This window comes from Gossypium arboreum, chromosome 5, assembly GCF_025698485.1.
Source record: "Gossypium arboreum isolate Shixiya-1 chromosome 5, ASM2569848v2, whole genome shotgun sequence".
Taxonomy (NCBI): domain Eukaryota; kingdom Viridiplantae; phylum Streptophyta; class Magnoliopsida; order Malvales; family Malvaceae; genus Gossypium; species Gossypium arboreum.
This window is the reverse complement of record NC_069074.1, coordinates 4,216,111-4,234,193: the sequence shown is the minus strand read 5'-3', so window position 1 is coordinate 4,234,193 and position 18,083 is coordinate 4,216,111. Positions and strand designations below refer to the sequence as shown.

At 31.8% G+C, this 18,083-nt stretch overlaps 2 protein-coding genes and 1 long non-coding RNA gene across 3 annotated transcripts in view; 1 reads left to right on the top strand and 2 right to left on the bottom strand.

Annotated features, from left to right (window-relative positions):
• LOC128292949 (uncharacterized) overlaps positions 1–18,083 on the top strand; it is a 57,365-nt gene that overhangs the window by 11,573 nt on the left and 27,709 nt on the right. The window lies entirely within an intron of this gene.
• LOC108474205 (aspartyl protease family protein At5g10770-like) lies at positions 720–4,396 on the bottom strand. Its single transcript, XM_017776135.2, has 3 exons — positions 4,014–4,396; positions 1,898–2,338; positions 720–1,815 (listed from the first exon to the last, which is right to left on the bottom strand). The coding sequence occupies exons 1-3, from the start codon at positions 4,183–4,185 to the stop codon at positions 992–994; spliced, it is 1,437 nt and encodes a 478-aa protein (XP_017631624.1). The 5' UTR covers positions 4,186–4,396; the 3' UTR covers positions 720–991.
• On the bottom strand, positions 9,788–14,200 carry LOC108471511 (aspartyl protease family protein At5g10770-like). Its single transcript, XM_017773121.2, has 3 exons — positions 13,886–14,200; positions 11,020–11,460; positions 9,788–10,871 (listed from the first exon to the last, which is right to left on the bottom strand). Exons 1-3 carry the CDS (start codon positions 14,073–14,075, stop codon positions 10,048–10,050), a joined length of 1,455 nt encoding a protein of 484 aa, XP_017628610.1. The 5' UTR covers positions 14,076–14,200; the 3' UTR covers positions 9,788–10,047.

The window sequence follows — 18,083 nt, the reverse complement described above, 5'->3', positions numbered from 1 at the left end:
CAATTTTAAGCATAATATAAGACTTATAGGAAAATTTTACCAAATAGTTTTAGCTACTGCGGTTTGGTGAAGAATAAAATTTAAAAATTTAAAAATATATATAAAAACTAAAAAGTGATCAAATTCAAAAAATACAAATACTAAAATTATTCAAATTAATTCAATTCACAACTTATATAAAATAGTGGGTGTAATATTAAAACTTGAGTTTGATATTACTTGTGTTTTCTTTTTCATAAAAATATTACTTGTATTTCTATAATATATATTATTTTGTGGGTTAAACAACAGGTAAAGTGCTAAAACAAATGTATTCAAGATTTCAATTGATATAATCTTTAAACAGCTCTTACCCTACCCATTATCAAAAAGATATTACTTTGAGTGGACTCAGCCAATGGGATAGATTCAATGGAAACTTGGCAAACTTAACAGCAACATCGTAATTGGAGAAGTAATGACACCCCCAAGTCAACGTCAAAAGTCATTACTAGGCCAGCCTATGTGCTTGATCCTTGACTTCCAATGAGGAGAATGGGGAGAAAGATATTGAATATGGGCTGTCATGTACCCAATTGGCAACTTTGGGCTTGCCCCTCTTCCGTTTTTCACTGAAATGGGATTTGAGTTATTGCCTAATGCTTGTCTAATGCATTCAACATGCAGGTCTGTTAAAATTATATACAAAAGTAATGATTGAGAGCCAATGTATCCATTAATTTTTTTTAATTCAAGAAAGAGATACGTGTTTTACTATTTGAAGGTGTAACAACGTCACACGAAACCATATTTTTATATCACTGTACATAAATTGCAGCAAACATTTTATTTTCTTGAATGATGTATGGGAAGAAAAGAGCAGAGAAGAATCCGACATTTGAAGTAGTGGTGTATTGATTATTTCAGTCTTAAGCCAATCTTGCTATCATATGAATTATTCTTTGATTTGACAGCTAACTCGAAGATTTTCTTCTCAATTAGCTTAAAAAACTTAGGAGCATCCCCCTGTAGCAAACCCAAGTTTCCCTCCAACACCATCGTATACCACTTGCAGTGTCTTTTGCTGTGTATTCCCAAAGATCCCTACATCTGTGTCGTCATTGTTACCGGCAAACGCTAGACACACTTGCGAGATAGTATTAACATACAAAATTCCCTTTGCGGCAATCGGAACCTCAACACCCCCTCTGAAGAAGATGCTTATCATAGGTACACTAACCGAAGAAAACTTGGTAAAGTCATAGCATGTATCCAGGATTGAAAGTGGTTGTGCCTTTGGATATTGGCTCATCAGTTTCCTAAATTCAGAGCTCAGTGCTGTATATGCTGTCGGTGGTAGTCGGGTGATGACAGTTCCAGAGTCAATGATGGAGCCGCCAGCAGTGAAAAGAGAGGCTGATATCGGTAGTTTTTTGCCACCAACGCTTATTCCAACAATGTCAATTCCGTAAAAGGATGTACCTTGGGAGATAGTGGTCAACGTTGTGAATTTTACGAATTTCGATACACCACCGTAGCCAAAACTGAGGAAACCGGTTGAGCTGGAGGATGATGGCAAGCAGTAGGAGAAGTATTTCCTGTATTTAGAGGCGGTTTGTGAAGGTAGAGATAATTTATCTCGGCCAAGTCCTATCAATCCGGCTGCCCCTCCGAAAAGACCTTGATTATTTTGGCCACAACCAAATAGAAAGTCATCGAACACATCAGTTGATGTCAAGGTGAGCTTTTCTTTAGCAAAGATTCCAACTGAGAAAGATGAGTCTCCATATTGAATGCCATAGACACAAGCTGATGATGAACAGCCAGGTGTGTTTCCTGAAAGTATATAATAACAACGAATTATCTAGTTATTTGAATCCAGGCTTGAAAGATATGCAACAAAATCGATGAAAGTTACCTGTTGCAGAAGCCAGTGAATTGCAGGTAGTTGAGTTGCATGAAATGTTGGAATATGTTGAGGACAAGGATGGGGCAAAAACAGGATCTTGCTGTTTATAGCAAGTTCCTACACAAGGCTGACATTGTGTCCATGTAATGTCACTTCCAGTATCAAATATGAGAGTTAAATCTTTCTTCGGGGTACCTAGACCCACGGTAACTACGTAATTGCCCGACCCCACCACGCTGCCATCCTTGGCAGGGATATTGGCTGCATCAGTCTGGTCGACTTTGGTAGAGCCTAGGCTCTTGGCAAGTTTTGAGTGGATGGACTTGACCCGGGCTACATCTTGGAGGAGGATCTCGGCGTGAGTGGGGATATTTGCTTTATCGTGATGATAGAGTTGAGAGCATGGACCATGCTTGTGGACAACTTGTAAAGATGACTTTTTGTCTAATACTGAAAGTGGAAACCATACATCACATATGCATTCCAATACTAGAATGTTTTAAGAATTAAAGATAAAATTAAAACTGCTAATTAATATATGATGGGGTCAATGCAAATTATTTGTTTAAAATTGATTATGAAAAAAATGGATTAACATATTGTTTCACATCCTTCCCTAGTTGATTCATTGATAATTTACTATTAAATTGCTATTATTAGGTATGATATATCGCTGATGAAAGTAACTGCCCAATAATGCATTACCTAAAGATTGAGAGAAATGTTTTAACGACAACAGAGCATTGCTTTCCAATACAAAAAATCAGGAAATCCAAAAACATATAATTATCTGAGATTTAAGATTGTGGTTAGCTAATCTTTTGAATTAATGAAAAACAAAACCAAATTTCCTTAAATCTTTGCAATTAATTAAAAATTCCAAAATATTAGTTCCAAAAGCTTTGAAATCATAAAAAAAAAAAGGGAGAAAAATGAAAAGTTTTCCTTAGATTCAATCATTGCATCACCAATCATATTCATGCACCTTACCTTAGCTATTGCACTGCCTACGAGCAACGAGTATTTATCCAACACCGTACTCCTTTTCATTATGTTGTCAGAGCAATGTTTGAAGACAAAATTATTCCTTTACTTTTTTTTAGATTCTTTTTATATCTTTTCATATGACCAAAGTCGCTAAACAATGCTTGAACTGGCCTCAAAGCATAACCTACCTCTGGCCTCCCATGGACTAGGACTTTTAAGGATAATAATTAACTTACCCTTTTTTTCTAAAGAAAAAAATGTATTTTAATAATTAATGGAAAACTCATTATTAAATTCAAATAATGAAATTTATCTTTGCCTTAAAAAGTCATCAAGAAGGACAATCAATTTAGCTCAAGTTTGTTACGGATTGGAAAAGAGGGTCCTACGGGTGTGTCACTGGTTAGAGTCGGTTGGCATATATTCCAAGTACGAAAAGGTTAGTGGAGTTTCAATGGACTCAATTCAAGTCCAAAAAGGAAATTGTATTATTGGCTGTAATTCTTCGTTTTGCATGGAAAGCTTCCCTTTTACAGTATCTGGAAAGGAGAAAATACAAGATTTATGGAGGGAAAAATAGCACACTGCTGCTTTTTGTCTATTTTGTTTCAGGCTTTATGGAATTAGAAATATTGCTAGACACTTGTTTAAAAACGATCTCTGCCGTGCTTGGGTGCTGAACATGTCTGTGTTTTTCTTTTGAACGAATCTCTAGGTTTAATTAGCTTAGTATGTGTGCTGTACTGCTACTACTGGCATGGTGTTTTTGTCGTAGCAGCTTGGCTACTTCTTTTGGATAAATGAACAAATTATTCTTTTGTCCAAAAAATACTATTGAAAATGACTTATTCTAAATGGACCAGGGAAAAGAGAAGAAAGGCTAACTACTGCTCTGCAACTGGCAAAGCAGCAGACAGCAGACATGACTATATACGTTGAGTATAACGATAAGCTTAATCAACAAATACGATCCTACTGACATTAATGCTAGCCCGCCAGCCATCACAGTGGACTCAATAAAGCATGATCTTAATGATTGTTTTTACTGTAAAATACTAAAGTAATGAACAAGCCAAGAGCTAGCTCAAGCCTGGTTGGTTGGTGTGTGAGAGAGCGAGAGAGAGATGAGGTAGTTAACCTTTGGTTGCAAGGCTGCAAATAGAGGAGGGTAGAAGAGAGCTGACTTGGATGGTATGGCTGTGCTCAAGGTCTCTTCGTCCCAAGGCATACCCCTCCTTCAAAGAGCAGACAAGGCATAAAAGAAGAAGATAAGCAGAGAGGAAGGTCGGGGAAATGATAGTGGCACCCATGGTCCAGCTTAATTTCTCATCTTACAAGCACACTCCATTATATATATTCTGTATGAGAGTGGAGACACAAGATATAGGTTACCCATTCTTACACGTCATCCTTGGATCATATATCATAATGCACAATTAACAAACTACTCTACTAATAGGCACTCAACACGTTGCCTACCAAGCACGGTGCTTGGGAAGAGCTATGCTAAGTTTTGAGTTCATGGTGTGTTAAAGTTTCGTTGATTACAATTGTTATTGTCCAAACTTAGTAAGATTTCTTTACAGCTTGGTGAAGTTGTGACCTAAAAGCAATATATTTCCTTATTTCACCCTAAGTTTAAAGCCTTTTTCTTTTTGGCAACAATATTATCTTTGATTTGTTCTGTATACATCAAATCAGAAGCTTCTTCACGGCAGCAATATCAACCCTGGAATTAATTAATCTGATTTAATGTTCGTTTGTTGCTTGCTCAAAATTGGGTCCCTAATGCTGCAAATTAATGCCAGATTTGAGAAGTGTTCTTAAAATTAACAGTGCCGAACTGCAATGTATTTTCGGGACAATAGTGACAATTTGAAACCACAGCAACGTTAATTATTGTGTGTTTAGACATTATTGGGATTTAAAGGTGATAAAGGTATATTTTTTTTATTAAAAAGAAGAGGTGTTTAATGATTTTAATGGGAAAAGAATAGAATTTTGTTTTCAAATTCTATCACAAAATCCAGGCGTATGTGTTTTTATGAGCAGCCGGCTAATGTGAAAAATATAACATGGTGGGGCTTCGTTTCGTCTAATGAAATTCTCAAATGGAAATGGTGATAGTTATCTGAAAAATACAAGAAACAAATTGTTTATACTTTATACGAACATGATTATTGATCAAGCAACTTCTTTTGCTTTATTATTTTCTTTCTCTGTCTTTTAGTATTTGTATTTTTTTTATATATTTATGTGAACTAATCCCATCAAGCCCTTTTTCTTTAATTTCTTAATTGGACTTTCAATCTAGCTGTATCGATAGCAACTCCTCGTGGGGTACCTCTTATATAATATTTCCCAAATTAAGGCTAACATCTTGAATGAGTTTTTACAAAATGAAGGGGATGCCTGAAATTGTAAACCAAAAGAATGGGGCAAATTTTAAGTAATTTTTTCCTTAAAATAAACCGCACCAGGTTAATGCTATAGCTTGGAATGGAGCCTAAATTATGCCTAGACTGCCTATTTTCTTCTTTCGGAATTCCCACATCGGGTCCTGCCTATAATGATATTTATTCGTGTGATATTATCTAATTTCATTCATTCATTATTATTAGAGTTTTTTCATTGTCGGGCCGACTCAAACAGAATTATAGGCTCAGATCTGATATAAAAATGGGTCTAAATTTTTATCTAAGTTAATTCAGATAAAAATATTAAAATTTTGGCCGGTCTGATCGTATTAATTTTTTATATAAAAATTTAAAAAATATAATACACTAAATATACTAAAATATTAAATTAAATGTTTCCCAACAAATTAAAAATAAATTAAAAAGAGTCTTTATACTTAAATAACATTAAGATAAATACAACTTGACAAGGAAATGTTTTAAAATAGTAACAAAGCTAACAATAAAATAAGTGGTATATAATATCTAAACATTAACAACAGGATAGTAGCAACATAATAGTGAGAGGGTAATAAAACAATGGTAAAAAGTGAAAAAAAATAGCAAAAAAAACAACAAGGTCTTTTTATTGCAAATTCATGCTTGATCTAACCCAAAAAATACCTTACTCGAGGCCCAGTCTATTTTCTAAATGCACCTTATTTTTTTTCAAATCTAATTTTTGGGCTTATATTTTTACTCAAATTGTTTCATTTTTAAACGTAATTCAATCCGACCCATGAATAATTCTATAAATTAGAAATTACCATTATTATTATTATATAGTGGTAGAATTTAGTATATGTGTTAGTGGAAGTTGTGACATAGAGTCATAGACGCATGCTAGATGGGAATGGGAATTCCAAGCACTACGAATAACTAAAATGGGCAATGGACATAATATATGCATGCAGCTAACAAATAATGATTGACTTGAGGAGTCCACGTTAGACCTCCAAAGCTTAAAATAATTATAGCTGAAAGTGCTGCTTAACCTATCCAAACATTGCAATTTACCAAAAAGAAAATCTTTTCCAACTTTCCTTAATACATTTATCCACACTCATTATCACATTAGAATCACTCCTTCTCGGGAACAGCAATCATTTTTAAAAATTTAATATACTTTTACAAATAAAGATTATAAATATTGGATTTAAATTTCAATTTTATTAAATATTGTTTTATGTAATCCTATGAATTAATTGAATTATGAAAATGTTTGATAGGATGGCAAACCCACAGAAGCTTCAGTACCTAATACATAAGTTTATAAAAATTCTAGTTGAAGAATGTTGGTGAAAAGAAGAGGAACCCAATATACCAATTAGTTGAAGTAGATTGGAAATTCCATGAATCTTCAAAGTTATTGGCCATCCTTGTCAGTGTTGCCTAGAAAGACATGAAGCAGTAGGGTCCAGTCCTCAATTATACATGTTCGGAAACTAGTTTTGGTCAGTATAAGCATTGCTAGTGGGAATTAATATAGGTGGAATCTTTGAACTTTTGTAAGCGATGGATTGGAACCCCGTTTGGCTGTAACCCAACCAAGCATTATTTTTTCTATTGGGTGGTGATTGAAATTGGAAGCTGGAATCTTTTCTTGTGTCCCCATTGTAAGTGAGAGATTGATGGGCTACCCACTTATCATCTTGCAAGGTTCCCACTTGATTATGTTACAAGGAAAAGGAAATGGAACGGAATTAGGTGAGGGTTCAATTCGTTAATTATTTTTGCAACAAACAATCAAATTATTGCGTCATAGACAATTTAACTTGTATGGATTGGCTATGCAATTAATGAATTAAAGTGTACAAAATTGCATGCTCTGAATTGGCAAATACTTGCAGTTATTAATGAAGAAGAAAACTGAGTTTGGTGCACACCATTTGCTTCTACTCCTCCACATACTCTTTGCATTCCAGCTATAGGGACAAAATTTATGCAAACAGTATAACTTTGATGAAGGGTAAGATGAAGAAAACAGTAAGAGCTTGAAATTTATATTCCAAGTTACGTTTAAATGTGGTCAAATATTGTTTCAAGGGTTGGAGTTTAATTCAAAATAAATGAAGTATGTTGTTTTATATGGTATGATTATATTATTTAGAAATTACATGATATTAAGAAATGGGATCGTAAATTAGAATATTCAAAATTATTAACCCATAAAATTTGTGCATTATTTTCGATGTTTTTATTTTTAAAACTTCAGTAATTAATTTTCGATATTTTATATATCACAATAAATTAAAATATCTATTTATTTATCAAAAGTTAAATACGATACCATGAAAATGGTAAGAAGTAAGAATTATTAAAGAATTCTAATTTGACTATTAATTACCACCTAGATAAGGTAAATAAAGTAGCTAATGCTCATAGTATAAAAGCTGTTGGGAATATAGCCGTAATTATTACCTCTCATAAGTAGATTTTGAAATATTTGTAGACAATAATTATTGATGTATAAGGTTCTAGTGTTACGGGATTAGAACATTCATAGACATTAAAATTTATTTAATTAAGTGGTAAATTTAATCTATCTTAATTTAAAGACTAATAGATTTGTAAGATTTTATCTCATAAATATATCATATTTTAATTTGTGGTGCAAATATTTGATTTAAGTATAAAAATCATCCATCGATGCTACTGGGGATTGGATAGAATAGAATAGAATTATAGAAATGGATGGTAGGCTACTAATTCAAAGGATAAGGAGCATGCATTTTACTTTTTACTTTTCAGACTTCAAACAAAACAAACAGGTAGTGGTGCCTCAGGCCTGAGCACATTCTTATCAAGAAAGCTTCTATTATTCAAATTTATATTTCCTTGAAAATCGATTCATCCCAGAATCTTCAAAAGCAGCTGACCTTTTTAAATATTTAATTTCCTCAATTATGTAGTCATTTATATCATAGTGAAACCAGCGATTGGAACTAGAGAGAGTCAGAAATGAGGAAATCTCCACGCTATAATCTATTTTAGTCTTTTGGATATGGAAGTGGATCATTGCCAAGAAGCCGAAGCCAATTAATTTGTCTGTACCACTTTTTCTCCGTGGAGTAACAAATCTTAGTAGCAATAACTAAGCTGAACTAGAACACGTTTTCCCTTGCTTGTTCCTTAGCGGGACACTAGCTAATGAAAATACAAGACTGCAGCAGTCGGTACAAAAAATCGAGAAGAAATGAGTGTTCCACAATTGCAGAACAAAGAATCACACGAAAACAAGCCAAGACCAACACAACAGCTTCCTTCCATTGCAGATTCATCGGCACTTCCTCACCACCTTCCCAGCGGTTAACTTATAAAAGGGGATGTGTACACTTGTTTGTTCAATTAAGATGCATATAATGGATAAGGTTCAGTAACAAAATATATAGAAGGTAAAGACATTAGTAAAAGCAAAATCTGCGTATGATTAAGGAGTATATTACTAAATTAATATAACCTTGGATAAATGAGTGGCAAGCGGCTGATGCTAATAGAGAATTAACGTGAAGAATATAGTGAAAATACTTGCCATCGAAACTAATATTTGTCCCTTGGAACGCATATGTAGTCTTGCACGAAGAGCAGAGACTCAGCAAGACGAGGACGAGGGAATTAGCAGACAATTAGGAATGCAGTCAAAGTTTAGTACAATCACAATAGGCATTGGCAAAGTTAAGTTTCTCGTATGTATGCAAAGTTTCCCATTTAGATGGAATGCACGGTTTTCTGCTGCTGCATTTTCTGCCCTGCTCCGTCCCTTGGTTCTCTTTTGATTATGCTTTGTTTTGGAACCGTATGGTTTTCATTTTGGAGTTTTCTGTTTTTGAACCTTGATGGCTTTCCTGGGCCCCTTGATCAGCTGAGCCCAAGCCATCCATAGTTTCTCTTGCAATGGGCTTTGATCAGATCCACAGCTTTGCACTCTCTTTCGATGAATCTCGCATATTTAATTAAAAATAGGTGGTAAAATTGGGATTAGATTCATATAATTTCATGTGTACAATATTACTTGAGTGACCGTGGGCCATGAATCAAGCAGCCATTGGAGAGAGACGATAACATCAATGGAAATTTGGCTGACTTAATTAATGGCTGATACACTAGCAATAAAATATGTTTGTAATTGGAACAGTAACCACCTAACGTGAACGTCAAAAGTCAACGGGGGAGACGATGTGTGTGTATACACACATATTTTCAAGAAAGACTAGGATTACTTATTAGGGCTGTGCTTGGACAAACCAAGGATTGAAAGTATAAGATCGAGGGAGGGAAAACAAGCAATGATCCAGGATAAAATGTGGACTGCTCTTGTACTCAAATAGGGATCTTGGGCTTGCCCCTTTTCGAGTTATTTTCCTAGAACCTGCTGAAACTGAAGCTTTTATTCCTTAACTCTTAAACTTGCGCCAGATATATATATATATATATATATATATATTCATTCAAGAGATTCATACTTTAAGATTTGGAGGTTTAACATTGCCACACAAAATCATACATCATTGAACATAATTTTGCAGCGAACAATTTATTTTCCTGAATGATAGATGGGTAAACAACGCAGACAGGTATCCACCTAGGGAGTAGAGTACTGATAAGTTTTACTAGTGCATCGTTTATTTCAATCTTAAGCCAAACTTACTATTATATTATATGACTTATGATTCGACAGCTAACTCGAAGATTTTCTTCTCAATTAGCTTTGAAAACTTAGGTGCATCCCCCTGTAGCGAACCCAAGCCTCCCACCAGCAACATCGTATACCACTTGCAATGTCTTTTGCTGTGTATTCCCAAAGATCCCTATATCTGTGTCATTATTGTTGCGGGCAAACGCTAGGCACACTTGTGAGATACTTGTAGCGAAAAATATTCCCTCAGCTGCAATAGGCACCTCAACACCGCCGCTGAAGAAGAAGCTAATCTTAGGTGCGTTAACTGAAGAATACTTGGTAAAGTTATAGCATGTGTCCAGCAGCTTTGAAGCTGGTGCCATTGGATATTGGCTCATCTGTTTCTTAAATTCTGAGCTCAGTGCCACGTAGGCTGTGGGCGGTAGCCGGGTGATGACAGTTCCAGAGTCAATGATGGCACCACCAGCAGTGAAAACAGAGGCTGCAATTGATAGTTTTTGTCCACCAACACTTATTCCAGTAATGTCAATTCCGTAAAAGGCTGAACGTTGGGAGACTGTGGACAATGTTATGAATTTTACGGATTTTGAGGTACCAGTGTCGCCAAAACTGAGGAAACCAGTTGAGCTGGCAGATGACGGCAAGCAATAGGAGAAGACTCCCTTGTATTTTAAGGCTGTTTGTGAAGGTAGAGATAATTTATCTCGTCCAAGTCCTATCAAACCAGCAGCTCGTCCGAAAAGACCTCGATTGTTTTGGCCACAGCCAAATAGAAAGTCCTTGAATACATCAGATGATGTCAAGGTGAGCGTTTCTTTAGCAAAGAATCCAATTGAGAAAGACATGTCTCCGTATTGAATGCCATAGACACAAGCAGACGATGAACATCTAGGTTTAACACCTGAAAGCATATAATATAATAATTAATAACAACGAATTAACAATTTTTCTCACCCGAGTAGCCGCAGTCCCATTCATACTCATAAAGCTTTCGTTTCCCTTTTCTCTTACATGAAAATTTATCTCGGCAAGTTTGTCATGAAAGTTACCTGTTGCAGAAGTCAGTGAAGTGCAGGTTGTTGAGTTGCATGAAATGTTGGAATATGTTGAGGATTGGGAAGGAGCAAACACTGGATCCAGCTGTTGATAACAACTTCCTGCGCAAGGCTGACATTGTGTCCATGTGATGTCACTTCCAGTATCAAATATGAGAGTTAAATCTTTCTTCGGGGTGCCTAGACCCACAGTAACTACGTAATTGCCTGACCCCACCACGCTACCATCCTTGGCAGGGAGGTTGGTTGCATCAATCTGGTCGAAATTGCTCGAGCCTGAGCTCCTGGCAAGTTTCAAGTGAATGGACTTGACCCGGGATTCATCTTGTCGAAGGATCTCGGCGTCAGTGGGGATGTTTGCTTTATCTTGACGATGGAGTTGGGAGCATGGACCATGCTTGTGGACAACTCGTAAAGATGACTTTTTATTCAATTCTGAAAGTGGAAGCCGTGCATCACATATGCATTCCAATACCAGAATGTTTTAGTAATGAAAGAACAATATTGTACAATTAATCTACAAATTAACTCAATTTCTGATGATGGAAAACAATTGGATTAACATCGTTTCATGTCCTTGCCAAGTTGATTCATCGATTCTTTACTATAAATTGGTATTATTATAGATATTATGTTGATTCAAGTGACTGCCCTTGGCTAAAGATTGAAAAATGTCTTAACCACAATTGAGAAAGTCAGGAAATCCAAAAACATAGAATTCTGAGATTTAAGATGATTGGAGGTTGAAAAATATTATTTAATTAAAAGCAATTAAAGGAGTAGAGTAGTAAAAAATGTTGTTTATTAATGTGCTTGGTAGAAACCAAAAAAGATGGATACTTTTTTTTAGGAAAAAGTATTTCTCTTTTATTAACTACTTGGTATAATTAGAAATTAATTGACATTTAAATCAAAATTTAATTTGATAAAATTAGAACATTTCTATGATTTCGTAATTAAAAATTTTGTTCGTAAATTTTAACTTTTAATTATATCAGAAATTATTTTCCCAATATTATTCAAAGTAAATAAATTTTCATATGCTAAGGAAAGTAATTTTCAAAGCAAAATTATATTTTTCAAGAATTAATATTTTTAGATTATTTTGTTTGGAAACCATTATTTGAATAAAAAAATTGGACTTGGATTTCAAAATTCAAATTCTTGGATAATATATAAAAGTTGGATTTGAATTTGGACAAATCCAAATCTAATTTCATGACAATTAAATTTTAGATTCTAAAATCCATTTAAAACTTGAAATTTTAAAATTAAAAATTGATTTAAAAACATGAGAACTTCTTTTTTCTCTTTTCTTTCGCACTTCAAAACCCAAACAATAATTAATTAATTTTACTTATAATATATCATCAACGAAGTTCAAGATTTTCAAAATTGGATTGATAGGGGAATCAGTCAAACTACCAGTTCTTGATTCAATCAATTCGATCGATACAATCAGTTCAATTGAACAAATTATTAAAAATAAAAAAATATATAAATAGATAAAACTAGTTTGACCATTAGTTCGGCCAGTCTGATTGGTTCAGCAAGTTCATGAGCCCACCAATCTAACCCCTTATTCCATACTAGTACCCCAATCGATTCTCAACCCAATCAGTCTGACCGACCAATTCGATTCTAAAAACAATGACAAAGCTTGATGCATTTAATTAAATACAATAAAAATATTAAAAAAAACATTTATACCATAATTCTCGCTATTTTAACTTATAAACCCTTGACTTTCAATTTATAATATCCATAATTAGGCCACTAGTTTTATCGATTTGGTCAATTCAACTGGTTTGGTCTATTTGACTGATTCGAACGATTTTACCGCTCTATCCTATTTTATTAAATAAATCATTAAAAAATTCATAAAAAAAAATTTGGTCCAATCTGTTCAATAGCCCAATCAATTGTTCCATATCAATTCCCGAATCAATCAGTCTAATGCCTTTTTCCTTACGTGTACCGTAGTTGGTTCCTGATCCAACTGGCCGGTCCAGTCCAATTCAAACAATAATATTCAAAATCATCCTAAATAATTAAATTTAAAAAATAATTCTTTATGAAATCTAAATCTAAATTTAAATCTTGAATTTAAAATATTTTAATTCTAAAAAATAAAAATCATTAATTTAAAAACTAAAATTTTGAAATATGAAAGACTACCTCAATAAAAAAAATCAATTTCAATCACCATATTCATACGCATTACCTTAGCCAATGAGGTGCGAGTGACAAGGAGAAATGCACTATTATTTGTCAACGACCAAACTCCTTGTCATTGTGCTGTCAGAGTTATGTTTCAGGACAAAATATTTTCTTATTTTTTAACTTCTTTTTATAGTGTTCATGACCAAATAATACAAGGATAGGTTTAAAATTAAAAGCATAACCTACCCGCTGCCCCCAAGGACTACGATTTCAAGTTCAGAACTACGTACGTACTTTTGAGGATAATTAACTTTCCTTTATTTTCTTTCTTTTAGCAGGAAATAAAAGTATTTTAATAATAAAGGGAACATTCATCGTCAAAGAAAAAAAAAAAGTAAGTAATAATATTGTCTCAGAACGCAGACAATTATGCTAAAGTTTCTTAGGGATTGGCAAAAGAGGGTGTTAGAGGAGTGGGTAGAAGGTAAATGTGGAGTTTAATGGGCTGTACTTCTTTCGCTTTGCATGGAGTGCTTCCATGTACGAGTACAATCAAGAAAGACAATCCCGCTGACATGATGCTAGCCAGCCAGCACAGGGGACTCAACAATAGCATAATGTTAACGAGTGATTTTGCTGTAAAAACCTAAAGTAATTGAGTGGTCGGTTAGTGTGGGAGAGAGTTGAGGTAATTAACCTTTGGTTGCGGGGCTGCAAATAGAGGAGGGCAGAAGAGAAGTGACTTGGATTGTATGGCTGTGCTCAAGGTGGTGGCTCTCTGCAGTTGCTCTCCGTCCCAAGCCATACCCCTCCTTCAAACAGCAGACAAGGCATAAAAGAAGAAGATACGCAGAGAGGAAAGTCGGGGAAATGATAGTGGTACCCATGGTCCAGCTTAATTTCTCATCTACCAACCACACTCCATTATATATATACACACATACATACCATGTGAAGTTTCTTTCCTAATATTTCTCTACAATTTAATGAAGTTGCAACCTAAAAGCAATATAGTTAGCTTATGAAACCCCTTTTTTGGGCCATCATAGTGTAATTTTAGTTTGTAATTTTTTGGGTTGTAAATTAATAAAAGGTTAAAATTTTGAGGTTTGTTTAATAAATGAATTAAACAAAAAGATTTCATTTATCTATTTTCATCGACAAGTTTTCTATATTTACTTAAACTTCGTTTAATAAATAATTTATAACTAGCTATAGTTTGATTAACATATAATTAATAATATTCATAAAAGTAACATTATTTTTATGTATTTATTAATTATTAATAATATAATTATCTATATTTATTTTTATTATTTTATATAATATGTTTTTCTGAACATATTTTTAATTATTCAAAAAATCAATTACTTTAAATTAGTATACACGTGACGTGAATGAAAAATATAAAATATAGATTTATTAAAATTTTATATAACAAAAGGTTTGGTTATAATGATAAACTTTTAACATTTAAAAACTACAATGTGTGAAGTTCATGTTCCATGATCTATCTGTAAAAATAAGACAAAAACGTTTATTATAATAATATGACTAACTTTATTAAAAAAAAAAGGTTAACATAGATTAGAATGATTCCAAAAGTGACTTTTGGACATCCAATTATGTCATGCCACATCATATTTTTTTTAGAGTTCATGAATAATATAATACATTCAAAAACATCAAATTAATTATTATTACTATTTTAAATCTAAAATTAATAAAATTGAAATATTTTTTATATAATTTTAAAACCTTAAACATCACACCCCAAAATCTAAAATCTTAAAATAATAATCTTTTCTTTAAAATCTTAAATCTTAAATTCTAAATTCTAATCCAATGTACCATAAATCATAAATATAGTTAAACAAAAACCATAAACCTTGCATTACTATTATTGTTGGCTAATTTTATTTAATTTTTAAATTAATTTTATTTAGGCTAGTATTTGATACCACTGACAGTATATATTTTTTATTCCACACTAAACTTTAAAAATTGACATGTGTATCTTTTTTCTAAAAAATATTTATTGTTTTAGTATTTTACTACACCCCTATAAGATATTACTCGCTTGTAAAATCTAAAAACTTCACCGATAGCGTATCAAATATTTTCCTTTTATTTAATTAATCAACACTAACTAAGGTTAGGATATTATTGAGGAGAATTGATCTAATGTTAGAAAATATATGATATTTATTAGAAGTTCTTTTAAAAAAATTGAAGTGGCATATTTTTATTGAATAATTAAAATGACGCTTTTAGTATTATCTTAATTTTTTTTATAATTCAGAATAAAAGTTGTTTGAGATTGAACTTGAACGCTCATACTTACGACTTAAGACTCTTATCATGATAACAATTTGACAAAATTTATAATTTTTAATATTTTTTCAATTGAATTATAACATCGATTCATTAATTAATTTATAACACCACAATCAATCAAGAATTTCTAAATTTAGATTTATAGGACAGAGCCTCGTAAATATTGAACAAAACGTTATTGGAGGGGTAAATTGACTAAAATCAAAAGTCAATAGCCAGTTCATATACTAATCGAGGATGCAAGCTGCCCGTAATTTCCACCGAAAGTAATTACTTTCTAAAAAATGTAAAGGTTTATATTTGACAGTTCATTTTTAAAAATTTCTCAAGTATTTTATTATTAAATATTTAATGTTTTATTATATCCTAAAATCACAAATTTTAAATTTCACTATTATATAATTTTTCAAATTTTAATTTATGAGAATATATTAAGAAATATCAAATTTCCATCTGAAATTACTGATCCTCAAATATTATAATGTACTTCATTTGAATAAAGGTTGAAAAGTAACTTTCTAATGTATTGCTTATTTATAAATGTAATTACACTTCTAACTACAAAATCATAAAACTGTTTACTTTTAAATTGATTTAAGTATTATGAAATTACAATTGTATTTTTATTTTTATTTAAAATAAATTATTTAATATTATTTAATATCAAATAGACTAAATTACATGTTATTTAATAAAGAATAATGTTTCTTTATTAAAATAATATTTCTTTTAAAATCAAGGTAGCTTATATCCGTTTTATAATCCCTTAAATATATTTTTTGACTAAAAATCTAATTCTTTTAGAATTGTGATTGACTCTCGTAATACCGTGATCTCCAAAATTCAAATTTGAATTCTCCCTAACTAATATAATATATCAAACTTGTTAATAAATATGTACTAATTTTGATACCAAATTTATTAATTCGGCTTTCTCATCATTTTAACAACACTTTTTCATTTTTACGGAGCATTTATTTTCTTTATTTAATTATTTATTTTACATTTTTAAGCTAATGAAAGAGTATTTATATATTGTTGATGTAAAGTTAATTGTTCGAATGAGTAAGAGATTTGATGAATCACATTCAACATATGCATTTAAGAATTATATAGAATTTTAATATAATTGGGAGGGTGTACGGAAACAATTGTTGATAGTCATGTAAGACGAGATATAGTCTTTGTACAAGGGTTGACTTGATTAAATCATCCAAAGTGGTTGATTTAGCCAAATACTATGGAAAAAGTGAAGGTATATAACAATAGCGATCGCCAAATTAAGGCTAAAATCACAAGAGTGGAAGGGAAGCATGAAAGCGGAAAAAATACAATTTTAAGCAATTTCTCTTCTTTGAGAGTTTCCACGTTGGGTCCTACCTAACATGACATTATCTATACGTTGGTTGCCATCCATTATTATTTAGAAAATAAATAGGGGTAGAATTTAGTATTAGTGCAAATTTTGACATAAAGTCATTAACGTATGCCGAATGCCAATGGCCGCAACATGCGCACCTAACAAATAATTGATTTTTGGAGTCTACAGTTAATTCAATGTCCGATTTAAAAATATCATAGAAAAAGAGAGAGTTTAATCACTGGTTTAACCGATTCCCCAAATAATTGATTTAATTCATCTAATCAGATTAATACTCAATTAATTCTGATCAATTGATCAATTCAATCAAGTTTAAACAATATTAATATTTTGTTAAATACTGAAAATAATTATTTAGATTATAAAGTTGTCTCGAAATAAATAGAGTAATTTAGTTTTTTTTTTAGTTTTAAATGTGAGTAAAAAGATAATTGATAATTACTTTAATTTTTATGAAAAATTGTTAAATTCAAAAGCAATTTAGTTGCTATAAATACAGTCATCCTTGGTTGAAGTTTAAAAATTAAAAGTTCTAAAATCTAAACAAAATTAAAATGTATTTTAAGTAAAACTATTAAAAATTAATATTAAATTTAATCATATATTAAATGTATCAATTTTTTGGGTGCATATTTTAATTTTGTATATATGTATTTTTGGTGTTAAAAACCTAATAATAATTTAACTTTTCTTGATAATTATTAGAAAATGTTATAATTAAAATTTTGAATTTTATTTCATAAATGTTAATTTCAACAATTGATATATTTGACAAAAAAAAGATAATTATCACCGAATTTCTAATAAAATCTTTAATATATCGAACTTTTGCAAAAATAAAGAGTAAAATGTTGAATGGGTCCTCCGTCGATTTGTTAATAATCCATTATTATTAGTGGGAATTTTTGACATACACGCATGCCAGTTGTCAATGGAAATTCAGTGTGTAACGTTCGCACCTATTAAACAATTGACTTGAGGAGTCTACGCTAGGTCTCCAAAAGTTTAAAATAATAGTATTATTATTTTCAATTCCTCTTTATTCTCAAATTATTAATTTTATATTAATAACATCTTTTATTACTAAAACTATTAATTTAACTATTAAATAATATATAAGATTTTATATAACATAACATAAAATAAAAATTTTAAAGAAAAATGGATATTATAAAAT